This window comes from Ursus americanus, chromosome 1 (genome assembly GCF_024610735.1).
Source record: "Ursus americanus isolate L20-20 chromosome 1, mUrsAme1.1.p, whole genome shotgun sequence".
Lineage (NCBI taxonomy): Eukaryota > Metazoa > Chordata > Mammalia > Carnivora > Ursidae > Ursus > Ursus americanus.
Genome location: NC_142127.1, coordinates 10,501,043 through 10,516,026, shown reverse-complemented (window position 1 = coordinate 10,516,026; position 14,984 = coordinate 10,501,043). Strand labels below are relative to the sequence as shown.

Below are 14,984 nucleotides of genomic sequence, written 5' to 3'. Positions count from 1 at the left end.
TTTTTGTTAAAGAAAATACACAGGTAAAGATAGATTTAATTTTTCTTAGAAAAGAAAAACGTGTGTGTAAACGAAATGTGTGCAAAATGAGCGAACGGTGTGTGCTTTAACCTGCTCTACTCACTAAATTCCCTATTTGGGTTAATGTCGTCACCATCAGGCCACTCACGCAAGCAAGAATCACCGAAGTCCCCACTCCTCCTTCTGCACAAGTCCCAGGGTCCCACCAGTCACTCTACCCCATGCCTCTAATGGGAGGCCACAGGGCAGAAAGAGCAAGGTCAGGCCTTCAAGACACACCCAGCTCCAATCCCACTGCACACGACTGCCCTGCTTTGAGTGAACTACTTTACCTCTCTGGGCCCCAATTTTTTTTATCTATAAATAGACTGGATACTATCAACACTGAAGAGCCGTGGTCAAAATTAAATGAGATAGTATTTGTAAAGTACCTAACACGATGCTTGCCGTGTAAGGCACAAGCAAATGTTAACACTGTCTCGTGAAAGTCTCCTCCCCTCCCCTTCCCCTGTGCCCTGCCTAGGTCAGGCCCTCCAGTCTTCACCCTGTCCATGACAACTCTCTTTCTGCCATCAGGACACAGCTGCTAAAACCCCCTTTCTAAAATACAAATCCACTGGCTCCCCACTACCTACTCGATAAAGGTCCAACTTCTTAGCCTGAGGGATAAGGCCCACCTCAAACTCCCTCCTGGCCTTGTCTTCCTCCACTCTGGTCTCAGGGCTTTCCACACCAGTACATTGAAATCTGTACTTTCTACAAGCTCTCTCACAGCACTCTGCCTTTGCATATGCTGGTCCCTTTTCCTAAAAGCCTTTCCCTTATTTTCTACTAAGCAGAAATTCCTATTCAACCTTTTAAGAAAAAGTTCAACTGATGCTTCTTTTAAAATAAAAATTAATCCCACACAGAATTAACTACCCCATCATCAATGCTCCTGTAGCAGTTCTCACTGCCATTATTAAGATTACTCGCTTAAATATCTTTGCCCACTCACTGGGGCAAAAACTGTGTCTTATTTAATTCTTTATCACCTCCCCAGAAGCCTGGGTCATTGGTCCTTTTTAAATGAATGAAATGATGAATAAAATAAATTTTCTGTTTTAAATAAGGCTCCACTACATCCTTCAACAAAGCAAAAAAGCATATTCTGATTATGTTAACCAGACTTTCAAAGCTGACTTTTTTCCCTTAAGTTAGCCTCTACCACAATGAAACCAATTTGCCCTACCAGCAGCTCTCAGGGTTCTTAGAATAATTCTGGAGCCAACTAACCTTGTGGGAGTTCTGATTAGATGAGAGGCCCCTTTGAAGTCACTAGTCTTCAGGTACTGGTAGTAGCCATTATCAGGAATCGAGAGTATTATATTACTTTGAAAGAAAGTATCTTCCATGACGTAGACTTGTTCTCAATGAACAATTTTCTTCCACAAGTGCAAACATCCTGCTACCTTCTGTCTTCAAAGAAATGAGTTTGGTTCTATTATAGTCTGTTCCTGAAGTAAGGAAACACAGCTCAGAACAACAACAAAAAATATTCAGCCATGTTATTTGTGTGGGCTGAAATATGAAAAGAAGAAGGAACTCTCTTACATCAGAAAACCTCCCTAAAAGATACACAATTCAATTCATGCATGGCGGTGTACCATCATGAGCAGAAAGATGGCACTGGTGGTCATCAGAGACTCATAATCTCTGCTAACCACAGACAGTGAGAGTGCATAGTGGCTCTAATAGAAACTGTGAAAAACATACAAAATGAACAGAATGACCTCGGTCTTATAATCTTTTTAAAGAACCCAATATGCAAGCCACCCAAATAGCCCCTAATTTCAGAAAACTAAGTTATGACTAAAGAACCAATATTCCATGATGATTTTTTTAAAAGATTTTATTTGAGAGAGAGAGAGAGCGTGCACAAATGGGGGGGGGGCAGAGGGAGAGGGAGATGAGCTGACTCCTCACTGGGCAGGGAGCCCAACATGGGGCTTGATCCCAGGACCCTGGGATCATGACCTGAGCCAAAGACAGACACCTAACCGACTGAGCCACCCAAGCACCTTTCCATGGTGATTTCTGAATTAACTGTTCCTTTCACTTTGAAAAAAAAAAGTTTTTCTCATAAATAAATAAATTATTTTACAACAAGAAAGAAAGAAAAAGGGCAGACCTGCAGAGAGAGAAAGCACCACAGACTTCAGCTCAAATAGCAGAGCCTGAGATTAATTTTTAAGTTTATTTGTCAATTTCCAAAACTCACTAGTGGAATAAAGAGCTTAATACAGGTATGCAAAAAGGGAGCCCCCAAGAGGTTTTCACCAGGATGAAATGGGATTAGCTTTGTAGTTCTTATAATCTTCTTCACAGAAGAATGCAATTTCAGTTTCGTGAGCTGGAAAAAAAAAAAAAGACAATGGAAAAAAATTTTAATGTAAAACTAGATTTTAAGCAAGCATTGAAATCCATATTACTCTGATTCAGTGTTTCAGATGCCTAAAGTGGGAAAGATGAGCTATTTGTTGGGTTTCACATTTCACCAAATCAACAAGAAGTAAGTACCAGCTGTTGTTATAAGAATTTAGAATTCAAATAATTTAAAAGTAAAAAGAAAAATAACCAAAAAAAATTAAAAACAAGAATAAGACTGGCTTCCAGGAAACCATAAAATTACTCATGTTATAGTCCTCTTAACAATCCCAGAAAATAAACGTTTATTTTTTACCAAATGTGCTGCTCAGTTACTGAAGGAGGAGGGAAAAATGCTTTTTTTTCTCTCTGAAATTAGCCTGTAGGTATAATTTAATACTTAGAGGATCAGTAGAATACCTTACAGATCACTTTACATTCTCCCTCATGACCCATCAAAATATGTGTCTGAAGAAGTTAATTTTTTGCCTGCTTATGACTAATTCATGAGGCTTCAACAATATGCAAAGTGAAAGACACAAATTGGCTTCTCCCGCAATACCTTCAAACACCTCTAATTATTCACAGGGGATATGGCACAGCTAAAGGACCCACAAAGGAGCAGAGCAGTCACAATTCTTTCAACCTAGCAGGTCAAGGACTCCGTCTTCTAAAACAATAAGTCAGCAACATTATTAATTCAGACCGGAGACAAATCTGATGGAGAGCCTTCCAATTATTAAACATGCAATTCTTTAAGGTGTGCGCCAACAAGTTCCACGTTCGTTTTTTTAAAAATTAAATCAGAAGTTAATACAGTCTGCTTAGCTTTTACAGAAAGAGCAAAAGGGCCTGAAGACTCTTGACAAGAAAACAGACGAGATTATTTGTAATGAATACCGATCACTCAATTAACATATCCTCTAAAAACAGACAAGTAAAACTCTTCAAGCCAAATAAATAGGATAATAGGGAAAGATGCCAAGGATTATCACTGGTCTCTTAGTTTACCAAACTCATCTCATCACTAGAATTTATCACAAAAGAATGAAATTAAGGAGCTTAGCATGACATTTCAGTTAAAAAAAATGTTTTTGCTGGTTTTAAGAATATCAAATTTATTGTTTCTCAATCATGAGTTACCCGTGCTCATTACAGAAAATACAGAAATGTTGAAAGAAGAAAATAAAGTTACCCATAGTCTCAGATCCTCATTCCAGTCCCAGTGCATCTTCAAGATTAAATGAAGATTAATCTTGATGAAAATCAGATTGCAAACTCTCAGCACAACGAGCCTGGGGGTAAGGGGGAGACAGGGCTGCGACAAACTGAGAATCAATGAGGAGGGTCTGGAAACAAACGAACCCTGGGCAAACAGGAAGTTTACATACAGCTGAATTTTACATGAAAATAGCATTTAAAAGAATGGCTAAGAGGCCCCACACGTGGAATCAGTAAAATATTGAAAGGGGGGCTTCAGAAAACTCAATATTCAGAGAGAAGGTATTTTGAGATCTATTTCTTTATATAAAAAGCTCCTGGAGGGGCGCCTGGGTGGCACAGCGGTTAAGCATCTGCCTTCGGCTCAGGGCGTGATCCCAGCGTTATGGGATCAAGCCCCACATCAGGTTCCTCCGCTATGAGCCTGCTTCTTCCTCTCCCACTCCCCCTGCTTGTGTTCCCTCTCTCACTGGCTGTCTCTATCTCTGTTGAATAAATAAATAAAATCTTTAAATAAATAAATAAATAAATAAAATAAAAAGCTCCTGGGGTTTCCTATTTTGAAGGGAAGGAAGCCCAGAGGTAGACCTCTATCATTTGCAAGGGATTCTAATCATCCTCCAAATGAAGAAGGAGCTAAAAGCACCCTGTTCCTCGGAATCACAATGCAAGGTTTTCTCCACCATGTGCTATTTACATACAGAACTTTACACAGCGCTTTGCCCACGCAGCACTTTGCTCAATACACACTAACTGTAATTACAATTTTCACTTACTGCTGTTGACATTTATCTGTACCCCTTTTGAGAAACGGATACGTCGTATAGTTCCTCAGTATGGTAATAACAGGTTCAGAATAAGCTAAAGTAAAGAAAGGACTGACAAAGCGTTTTTGTTTTGCCACATAGGTTTCCTTGGGTCTAATTAACTTATAGATAAATTCATTACTTATCTAAAGTATTTATATGCCATCTCTCACAATACACACTCATGATGAGAGCCCCTAAGATAAAGATTTTCAGATGAATACTTTTTTTTCAAAAACAAGAACAACAAAACAAGACTCACAAATGGGTTAAACTCCCAACACTTCATGATGGCTGATAAAATTTACGGCCTTCAAAAATCGGAAAAGAGCACACAAGTTCAAAGTGGGTTACTCTGAATATTCGAGAGTAAGACATAAAATGTATTTTAAACTTGAGTAATGTGGTCCTCAAACCGAATAGAATGCTTTTTAAAATCTGTAAAATTCTCTTGAAAATGTTTGAGAATGATTTCCTGTATTTATGCCACGCATTTATTTATCAATTAGAGTGAAAACAAATTACAGAAGATTTTCAAGACCTCTGTATCATCACCCTTTCAACCATGATCCCTTAAATTCTTGCTGCCCCGATTCTATTTAAAATGGCTCCAGAAGAACCCCGAGGAAGTCTACAGTGTGCCAGTCCCCTAGGGCACCTGATTTTAAATTAAATGTGCTGCAGGCGCAGTGCACTCAGGAGCAGAGTGCCTTGGCGTGTGAATCTGAAATGAATGTAAAATCTAAAATCCAATAAATACATTGCCAGTTCATCTCTTTGTCTTACTATCAAATGAAATCAAGTAAGAACCCTCCAAACACTGTGCACCATTTTATTTTATTTTATTTTAAAGATTTTATTTATTTATTCAACAGAGATAGAGACAGCCAGCGAGAGAGGGAACACAGCAGGGGGAGTGGGAGAGGAAGAAGCAGGCTCATAGCGGAGGAGCCTGATGTGGGGCTCGATCCCATAACGCCGGGATCACGCCCTGAGCCGAAGGCAGACGCTTAACCGCTGTGCCACCCAGGCGCCTCTGTGCACCATTTTAATACTGACTTTCAAGTTTAATGAAATGAACACAAGCCAGGACAAACTTTGAAAATTAAATTAATAAATATTTTTAAGATTTTATTTATTTGAGAGAGAGAGGACGCGCGAGTGAGCAAGAGTCAGGGGCAGAGTGAGAGGGAGAAGCAGATTCCCACTGAGCAGGGAGCCTGACGCAGGGCTGGATTCCAGAACCCCGAGATCATGACCTGAGCCCAAGGCAGATGCTTAACCGACTAAGCCACCCAGGTGCCCCTGAAATTAATAATTTTATAATGTGTCCAAACAGGTCAGCTCCATATATATACACCTTCAATAGGAAAATAATAATGACTTTAAATAAAAAAAGGTAAGAAAAACCAATTTTAAATGTAAAAGCTCAAGAAAAATTCAAGGTAGTATACGTAAGCTCCTAACTAATTTACTCCAAAAAAGTCACCTATTGACGAGGATTTATTACAGTTTAGAACTCCCTAGCCTGTACTAGTCGGCACCAAAGAAGTATAAGGCACAGCAACTGTTGTCTGAAAAGAGAGACAGAGACATGTGCACGGACTCTGTGGTACACATAATTAACGATCAGGCAAGCTGTAGTGTGATATTAAGTACAGATTATTGGCCAAAAAGAAAAAAAAAAAAAGTACATATAGGAAGAGTGAGGTCTGGTTTCTGCAGCAATTTGAGACCAAAAGGACAAAGTTTCACCTTCTCTCCTGGTCCAGGTGTATATCCTATCCTTCCAAGTTTCATAAAAATCCAAATCTACGAATCATTCAAAACTGTGCTCACAGGTGAGTTACATTTATACTTATTTTTTTACAGCTGAGTTCTGTTTCTAAGTTTGCACCGAAGTGATTCAGCCAAGAGTTCCCAAACACAGTGCTCTATTTCATATTTGCTTCAAGCATCTGTTTTTTAGATCAACTGGCAGAGAGGATTTCAAGCTACAGTTTAAAGAGAACAAACAGCAAAATAAATCTGACCTTTGAGAGACTGGCCTGTGATTCCCACAGTGGCGAGGGGAGGGTAAGAACGGAAGAACAATCCAGACCCCTTGCTCTGGAATCCCAAATTCCCTGAGCCCACCACCTACCTTCCTGAATACCAGACTACCACTGTTTTGAAGTTTAAGGTAAAGAACAGCACCCATAACACGCCGTTAAGGGAGGAAAGCATGTATGCCCTAAGATATTACTACTCAGAATGGGAAAGGCACCTGGAACGTTCAGGAAACACAAATCAAACACGATCCTGATAAAGAAGTGAGAGCCAAAGAATCCTGCAATATTAGCTGTGCATCGGAGATAATCAAAAGACGCTGGGCACAAAGTCAGGATTCTGGTTGCGGGCAGACAACAACAGTTGACACGCAAAATGAAAACCGACCACAAGGGAGCTTTGGAATGATTACAGGATCTGGTTTGACGCAAACTCTTCCCTCAGGTCAGCACTTAGGGTTTGGCCCACTGTATCTTGTTTTAAAATATTTCCAGCAAAACACACACCGGGCTTGAAAAGAGTTACCCTGCCACTATTTCTTTCCTAAAGAAGGAGGATTCAAAAGATAATAGTAGAATGTAGCCAAAGGAAAGAGATAAAACACCACCCCAAAAATACTGACATGCAAATTCACCACTTAGGGGAATGAACCCATAAAACTACCATCATTAATGACAAGGTAAAAATCTTTACATTTACAAATAACAATTCTAAGTAAAGCTCTCTTCTTCCTTCCAAAAAAGCACATCTTTTTACTCAGGTCTTTTAGCTCTGAGTCCACAAGTGAAAATGTGCCCTGACGTCGGGCACAGAATATACGATTGGGATCCGCAATGCAGTTACAAGGCCGGGCCAGGAACTGGAGAATTTCTCCGTGAGAAAAGAGATCTTCAAACAAGTTTGTTCCCCTAATTTCCCCCCCTCACAGTCCTTCTCTTCCTTTCATGAATTCTGCAGAAAAGTCATAATGATAAATTTGTTACATTGGCATTATTCCCATGGCAACTGGCTGTGATGGCAGAGTGACGGCCCTCTAGCAAGATCAAGTGGGAAAAAGGGAGAGTGAGGACTCAGAATTCTTCTCTTCAACCACTTAAAAACCTAACCAGACACAGCAGCGAGGGAGGGGAAACTCCCCAGAAAAATCACACACTTCAGGCATCACTTTTACAACTCTACTCCCACTCAGAATTTTGTGGCTCCCCAGAGACCACTGCCTCCTTCCCCATGTGTAAGTGAAGCTTCTCCAGGGCACGGCATGGTGGCTCCAGGTGACACGGAGAGGAAGCCACTCCAGCCAGGCCAGGAGTCACCCCTGTCCAGGGCTGTGAGCTCATCAGGGCCGGGGGGGGGGGTGCGGTGTGAGGTTCTGGGACCACCCTGAAACTAGCACGGAACTCGTGACAAGAATCTGATTCTCATCAAAGACCCATGGCCTTACAACAAGAATGACCGAAAGATGGATTTGATTTTTACCTTTATAGGTGGTTCATTACACGAGCCCAAAATTCATGACAGTTAAGCCAACAACTCAGTATTTTAATAAATTCAAAACATTTGCCAATCGGCTTCTCTAAAACGGTTTCCAAAGACGTATTTCTGACGGTCTCCACATGCATCGTTCCAGATGTTTTCATACTTTTTTTTTTTCACTCAACTCTTAGGACAACGCTCTGAAACAGGTTTAGTGGTTTCTGTTTTGTTTTACAGAAATCAAAACAGAAGTTCAAAAATACTAAATGGCTTATGAAAGGTCACAAAAATGAGTAAAATGCAGAGCCCTCACTCAAACCCATTTTCTCCAACTTTAGGAGTCTATTCTTTAAAACTGGTTCCTCGGGGCGCCTGGGTGGCACAGCGGTTAAGCGTCTGCCTTCGGCTCAGGGCGTGATCCCGGCGTTCTGGGATTGAGCCCCACATCAGGCTCCTCCGCTATGAGCCTGCTTCTTCCTCTCCCACTCCCCCTGCTTGTGTTCCCTCTCTCGCTGGCTGTCTCTGTCTCTGTCGAATAAATAAATAAAATCTTTGAAAAAAATAATAAAATAAAATAAAAATAAAATAAAATAAATAAAATAAAATAGGTTCCTTAATTTACATACGGTACATGAGAACTGTAGAAAAAATTTCAATTATAAGAACAATTAGATAATACCAAGAAGGAAAAAAGCAATCAACTGCTTGCAGTGCCACCAGCCAGAGAACCATTTCTATAATTTTGTTACATGATCTTTTCTTCATATAGACATGTAAATGTATACATTTATAAACAATGACGGTATCACACAATATATTCTATTTCCATTCAATAAAGAAAGCTCTTATATCAGTGACTCATGAACGGGGAAGGTGAGAGAACCCCACCACCCCTTTGAAGACACATCTCACCCTCGGGGGAGTTACGGAGCTTGAGGAAGTGTACTCCTGCTGGTCTGGTAACAGATGCGACAGGAAGTTAAGAGTGACAAAGTCTTATTGGTCAAATTGACCTACGGAAGTTAGAGGTAACACACATTCCCAATAGTAGTACCAGAGAGTATCCACTTCCCAACACTCTCTTGGATACTACCACTTTTCTTCACGTCTGTTAGTCTTGAAATTACTGCTTGTCCAAGGTCACCCAGTCATTAAGTGGCAGAATCAGGTTGTAAACCCATGCACTTTGGCTCCAGTCTCTAATTCTTAACCGTTGGACCACTATACTACATAAAATAGCATCTATCTTCATGTACATTTCTCTCTCTGGACTCGTAAGGCTGAACTATTTTTCATATGTTAGCTATTTCTTCTATTAGTAGGATTTCTTATCTTTTTCCAAGCTAATTATAAGAGCTTTTTATAAATTCAGGTTAATAACGTTTTGTCATACATGAAGTATTTTTTCATAGTTCAGTGCTTCTCCTTTAACTCTGTTTATATTTTTTAGTTTTTATGTGGTCAAATCTATCATTTCTCCCCGCTCTATGGCTCTGCCTTCAAGGTCACGCTTGGAGAGCTCTTCTCCCCAAGATTATGAAACTACTAAGCCACATTTTATTTAAAAAAATTTTTTTTACATTATGACATATAATCAATCTACAATTATTTTGTAATAAAGGTTGAAATAGGATTTAAATTTTATTTTCCTGAATGCTTTGGCAACAGGCCCAACATCATTTTCTGGCTAATTCATTCTCACCCCACTTATTTGAGAGATCAAAACTTTATCATATTGTGAGATCTTACTTTTTTTAAGTTTGTTTCTGATCTTTTCCAAGGAGGTTTCGATCTCTACATCAATACCAAACCAGTCTGTTATAATAATTATAGCTTTACGTTTTAAAGGGGGGCTAGCTTCTAGCATGCCCCATGGCTCAATAACAAAGGTGCCACTTGCTATAATAAGACAACAGCATTTGAAGAAATAAATGCCAAAATAAAAGCTGTTTTCAAATAATAGCAACCTTACATATTTATAATATGAAGACACTAAATGTAGCCAAAAGTGTAGACAAACAAGGAGAGTAAGTCTAAGATTTTGTAACATGTTATTTAGATTCCTATTTAAATTAGAAGACCTGTCAGGAACTCACTTTAGCCCACACATGTCACTCAAAACTGAATTCCTGACATACGTCCCTAAAATAACTCAAAAGAACATCTGTCAAAGAAAAAAAAGAAAAAGTAAGACTTCCTAACATGGACCTCACTTAGACTGCCCCTTAAGCAGGGTGTCCAGATAATTATAAAGTAAGTGTGATTTGTGCTGTTTCCCTGCAGTCACGGACCACAAAGGTACGTCAGAGGCACAGCACCCTCCACAGCTCACAGCTCTCTGAAAATCTCCACTCCCATCACCAGATAATCTTCAGGTGTACATACACAGAATTAGAGTGACATCTAATGGTCACAAAACATGTCACATGGCGTTTCTTTAAAATAGAACTACATGCACATTCTAGGCCGAAAAGCCAACTCGGGCCCCCTTTCGAGCGCACAGCTAGGCTCCTGTTTGAAATTCCACGACTCGGCGGGTCCCGAGTGATGTGGAGGACTATTAGAAACCGCGCTACACGGTTATACAAACAACATCTCACTTCATTATTCCACATTAGTTCTACTAGGTCCATTTCTCTCGAACCATCAGTTCAAATGATGCCGATAAGAGTAAGTAGGTTATTAAGTGAGTAATAACCTGTCAATCACTTAAAACAACCCTCAGCAGAATTCTGAGCATACCTGCAGAAAAGAACTATTTGCATTCTGCACATTTGGAGAGCAGATATCTCTTGCCCTCAGTCAAATGATCTGAATGTACATCATTCTCGTCCTCCTCTGAATAATTATCAGGGAGTGTAAAGAGCACCCAGGGTAGCATTTACTTTGCAGTGAATTATCCAAACATCATCATCCAGGCGTCAGCAGAGAGGCTGGGGAAGTGAGTGCCCCTCCAGCACCACGAGGCGCTCTTTCTCACCGATTCCAGCGGTGCGCAGTGTGCTGTCTTCTTCCAGCATGAGCGTATCATCGTCTTCCAGACTCAACACAAGCTCGTTCGACTAAGAAGAAAGAAAACCTGCATCTTACTAGTCCTCCTATGTGCTTCCTATTTGGTAAGACTTCTCGAAGACACAGGATTGTTACTCTGGGTCACAGCAATAACCAAAGTCACACGCTGCTTCCGTCACCATCAGGGCAGAAGCGAATGGATATGAGCACCTACTATGTGTGCACACTCCGTAAGCACTGGGGAGACAGCACCTTAGCACGGAGCTTTGGGGCCAGGTCCGGATGAGAATTTGGGTTCCACTGATGCCCCGCTGTGTGTTCTCCACAAACCACACAGCCTCTCCGAGACTCAGTTTCCTCCTCTATAAAAAAAAAGGGAGGGGCACCTGGGTGGCTCAGTCGGTTAAGCGTCCAACTCCTGATTTCGGCTCAGGTCATGATCTCAGGGTCATGAGATGGAGCCCCGTGTCAGGCCCTGCACTGTGTGTGGAGCCTGCTTAAGATTCTTTCTCTCCCTCTCCCTGTCCCCCTCCCCACACCCTGCTCCCTCAATCTCTCGCTCTAAAAAAATGGGGGGAGGGAGGAATGAATTTTCTCTTTGGCCCCGTGGTGAGGATGAAATTAGATGAAGTAGAGGAAACCATAAGGCAGTGTCAGTCACAGCGCAAGGCCTCTCCATGTTAGCTGCTGCTGTTCTGTAGCTGTTGTCGTCATCATTGTCGTCGTCGTCATGGCATCCTCACAATATTCCAGCAGTCAGAGAGGTTAAGAACAGACCCAGAGGGGGCACCTGGGTGGCTCAGTCGTTAAGCGTTTGCCTTCAGCTCAGGTCATGATCCTAGGGTCCTAGGATCCAGCCCCATGGCGAGCTCCCTGCTCGGCCAGGAGTCTGCTTCTCCCTCTGCCCCTCCCCCTCTACTTACACCCCCACCCCCGCTTGTGCTCTATCTCAAATACATAAGTAAAATCTTTAAAAAAAAAAAAAAAAAAAAAAAAAGCAAACAAACAAACAGACCCCAGAGTACACGGAACTGAGGCCTGAGCTCTGACCAGCCTGACTTCAGAGAGAAGCAAGTTTACCTGGATGGCCCAAAGTCCATGTATCCGAAAACCTTGCCCTGCCTAGTAAACACTTGATCCCATGTCATATAACCTTTCTCTATGAGGTCTGGGGTGGGGTTGGAGGAGTTGGCCCTCCAATGAAATTTACAAATCCAGTTAAACATTATAACTATAGGAGAAGATTTTGAGTTAATATCCGCCCCTAAAAAGCACACAGAGGTGACCATTAGTTGGACACAGAGCACCACCTGTCAATCAGAATGCAGCTGCTTAGCAACAGTCTATTTCTAGAATATGGCTAAAGGGAACAGAAAGGCCACTCCAGCAGCTAAAATAGAAGGCCCAGAAGCCATGCTCCACAGTCCACAACTTCACCCACTAGAGAGTGCAGGGGCTTGACCTCCAAGAGCACACAGATTAAAGGGGGGGGAAATGTTACTTAAAAAAATCATTTTGGGGGCACAGTCAGTTGAGCGTCTGCCTTCGGCTCAGGTCATGATCCCAGGGTCCTGGGATTGAGCCCCACGTGGGGGCTCCCTCAGGGAGTCTGCTTCTCCCTCTCCCTCTGCCTGCTGCTCCCCCTGCTTGTGCTCTCTTGTGCTCTGTCAAATTAATAAGTAAAATCTTTTTTAAAAAATCATTTTAGAATAGGTAGCACATATTCATGACACAAAATTCCCCAAGCACATAGGGAAGGAGTGAAAAGTAAGTCTCCTCCCAACCCCTATCTACCAGGTGGCCTAGTTCTCTTCCAGAGAACTAACACGAATTCTGGCATATCCTTCCAGAGGCTGTCTCTGCACACGCTCATGGAGGCAGAAATGTACAGGTAAACTTTTTCAAACACGTAACAGCATATTGTATGCTATATTCTAACACTTGACTCTTTCCTCCTAAAACATAGCTTAAAATCATTCCAAATCAGTACACGAGCTGCCTCCATTTATCAAGGCCGTGGGCTATTCCACCGAAGGGTTATACATACACACACACACACACACACACACACACACACACACACTCTGTTCCCATGGATGGACATTCAGGTTGTTTCCATCTCTCGCTACCATAAACTACACTGCAACAAATATCCTCATAACATGTGTCATTTTGCCTTTGTACCAGTTTTATGTGTAAGATAAGTTCCTAGAAGGAGAATCATGAGGTCAGAGAGCACGTGCAATTTTATTCTGGCAGGTATTGCCAAATGACTCTCCAGAGTAGCCGTCTCACTTTATAGGAACGCTACTAATTGCTGAGAGAACCTGTTTCCCACAGCGTCGCTGACACCGTGTATTATCAAAACCATCTGATCCTTGCCAACCTAATAGATGGAGATTAACTGTAGTCCGACTTTGCATTTATTTTGAGTCAAGTTGTAAATATTTTGTTTGTTAACGGACTCAAAGGATAAGTTTTTAAATGCAATTGTAAAATAGCATCACATACTAAGAAAATCAGGCCTTTTCTGTAATATAAGTTAGAAAATTTTGTTTTCACTCGTTCCTCAATTTTTCTTAGTGTTATTTTTTTCTAGAAAAAGGTGCTGAATGTTTGAATAAAGTAAAATTATCAATTTTTGACCGTTTCTGGGTTTTCTACCATACTTAGGAAGACCTTCACTCTAAGATTACTTTTAAAATTCTACATTCTCTTCAAATGTTTTTGTCAATTTCATTTTTGTTAAAGCTTTTAATTAGGGAAAATTTCAAACATACAGACCCTCTACACACCCATCACCCAGCTTGAACAAATGATCTACTCATGTTCAATCAGTTTCATCTCTGTCCTCACCTGTCGGCTTTATTTTCACACTTAAGTCATTAATCCAGTGAGTATTTATTTTGGAATAAAGTAAAGGATGCGGATTCAACCTCACTATTTTCTAGATGTCTCCCAATTGTCCCAGTAACATTTACTGAATCCTCATATTTTCTCCATAGCTTTAAAACATCATATTTACTATACACTAAATTCTGACATATATTTGGGTCAATTTTTGGACTTCTAATTCTGTGCCATTGACCTAACAGTCCATATGGTGGCACCACACTGTTTTAATTATTAGAGTTTAATAATATGGCTAATATATGTCAGGGCTAGTCACTCTCCTTTCTCTTCCTTTTCCTACCTATTCTTATTTATTTTTTGCATATTAGTTTTATAATCAGCTTCTTTCATTCATCTATATATGGGGTGGCATTAAATTCGTACACGAAGAAAAAACGGACATCTTCATGCTCATGCATCTTCCCATCCAAATATCCTAAGCATTTCCATTTAAGTCTTATGTTGGATCCCTTTTGCCATGTCCGTTGTTTTGTGAAATTGAGGTAGAATTTCACACAAATAAAATGCTCAGATCTTAAGGGGAGTTCAGTTCAAGGAGTGTGGACAACTGAATAACCCTCACTAGCATTCTGAAGACTCCCCTGTGAGCAGGGAGCCCGATGCGGGGGTCAATCTTAGGACCCTGAGATCATGACCTGAGCTGAAGGCAGATGCTTAACCGACTGAGCCACGCGGGAGTCCCAAGTATTTATTTTTGAATTCACCTAAATTCATTGTCTTCTCTAGTCCTAGATACCCACCATAAACTTAATCAGCTTTCAAATAACTGTATACCAGAGATTACAAAGAAAATGGCATGAGGAGGGTATGGCTGCTGCCTGTGAATTAGTAACTTCAAAAAACATTTTTTTTGCAAATTTACTTTTTATGTTAAATATGTGCTTGATCTAGAACAGGCATGCTTTTTAAAAAATTAACACTTCTTTAAAGGATCTACTACTAACAGAGGCTTAGTGGGGTTTTTTCCCTTAATGGCTGTAGAAAGGGTACTTACGAAATAAAAAATGCTATTATAATGGGAAATAATTTAGAAGTTGGGTGTTCATTCCTTTATTCACTGAGACAGCTGACAGTGATTACTTG

The 14,984-nt window shown here is 40.7% G+C and overlaps 1 protein-coding gene across 13 annotated transcripts in view; it reads right to left on the bottom strand.

Moving 5' to 3' along the window:
• Positions 1-2,119: 2,119 nt before the first annotated feature.
• C1H2orf76 (chromosome 1 C2orf76 homolog) overlaps positions 2,120-14,984 on the bottom strand; it is a 54,810-nt gene continuing 41,945 nt past the window's right edge. For 11 of the 13 annotated variants that reach the window (XM_087856140.1, XM_087855963.1, XM_087856070.1 and 8 more), the window contains 2 exons: positions 10,957-11,038; positions 3,729-8,504 (listed from right to left, as the gene is read on the bottom strand). In XM_087856140.1, coding sequence (XP_087712266.1) covers positions 8,365-8,504; positions 10,957-11,038 — 222 coding nt within the window. In that variant the 3' untranslated portion in view covers positions 3,729-8,364. The other 2 variants (XR_006780784.2, XM_045804084.2) reach the window with 2 other exon arrangements.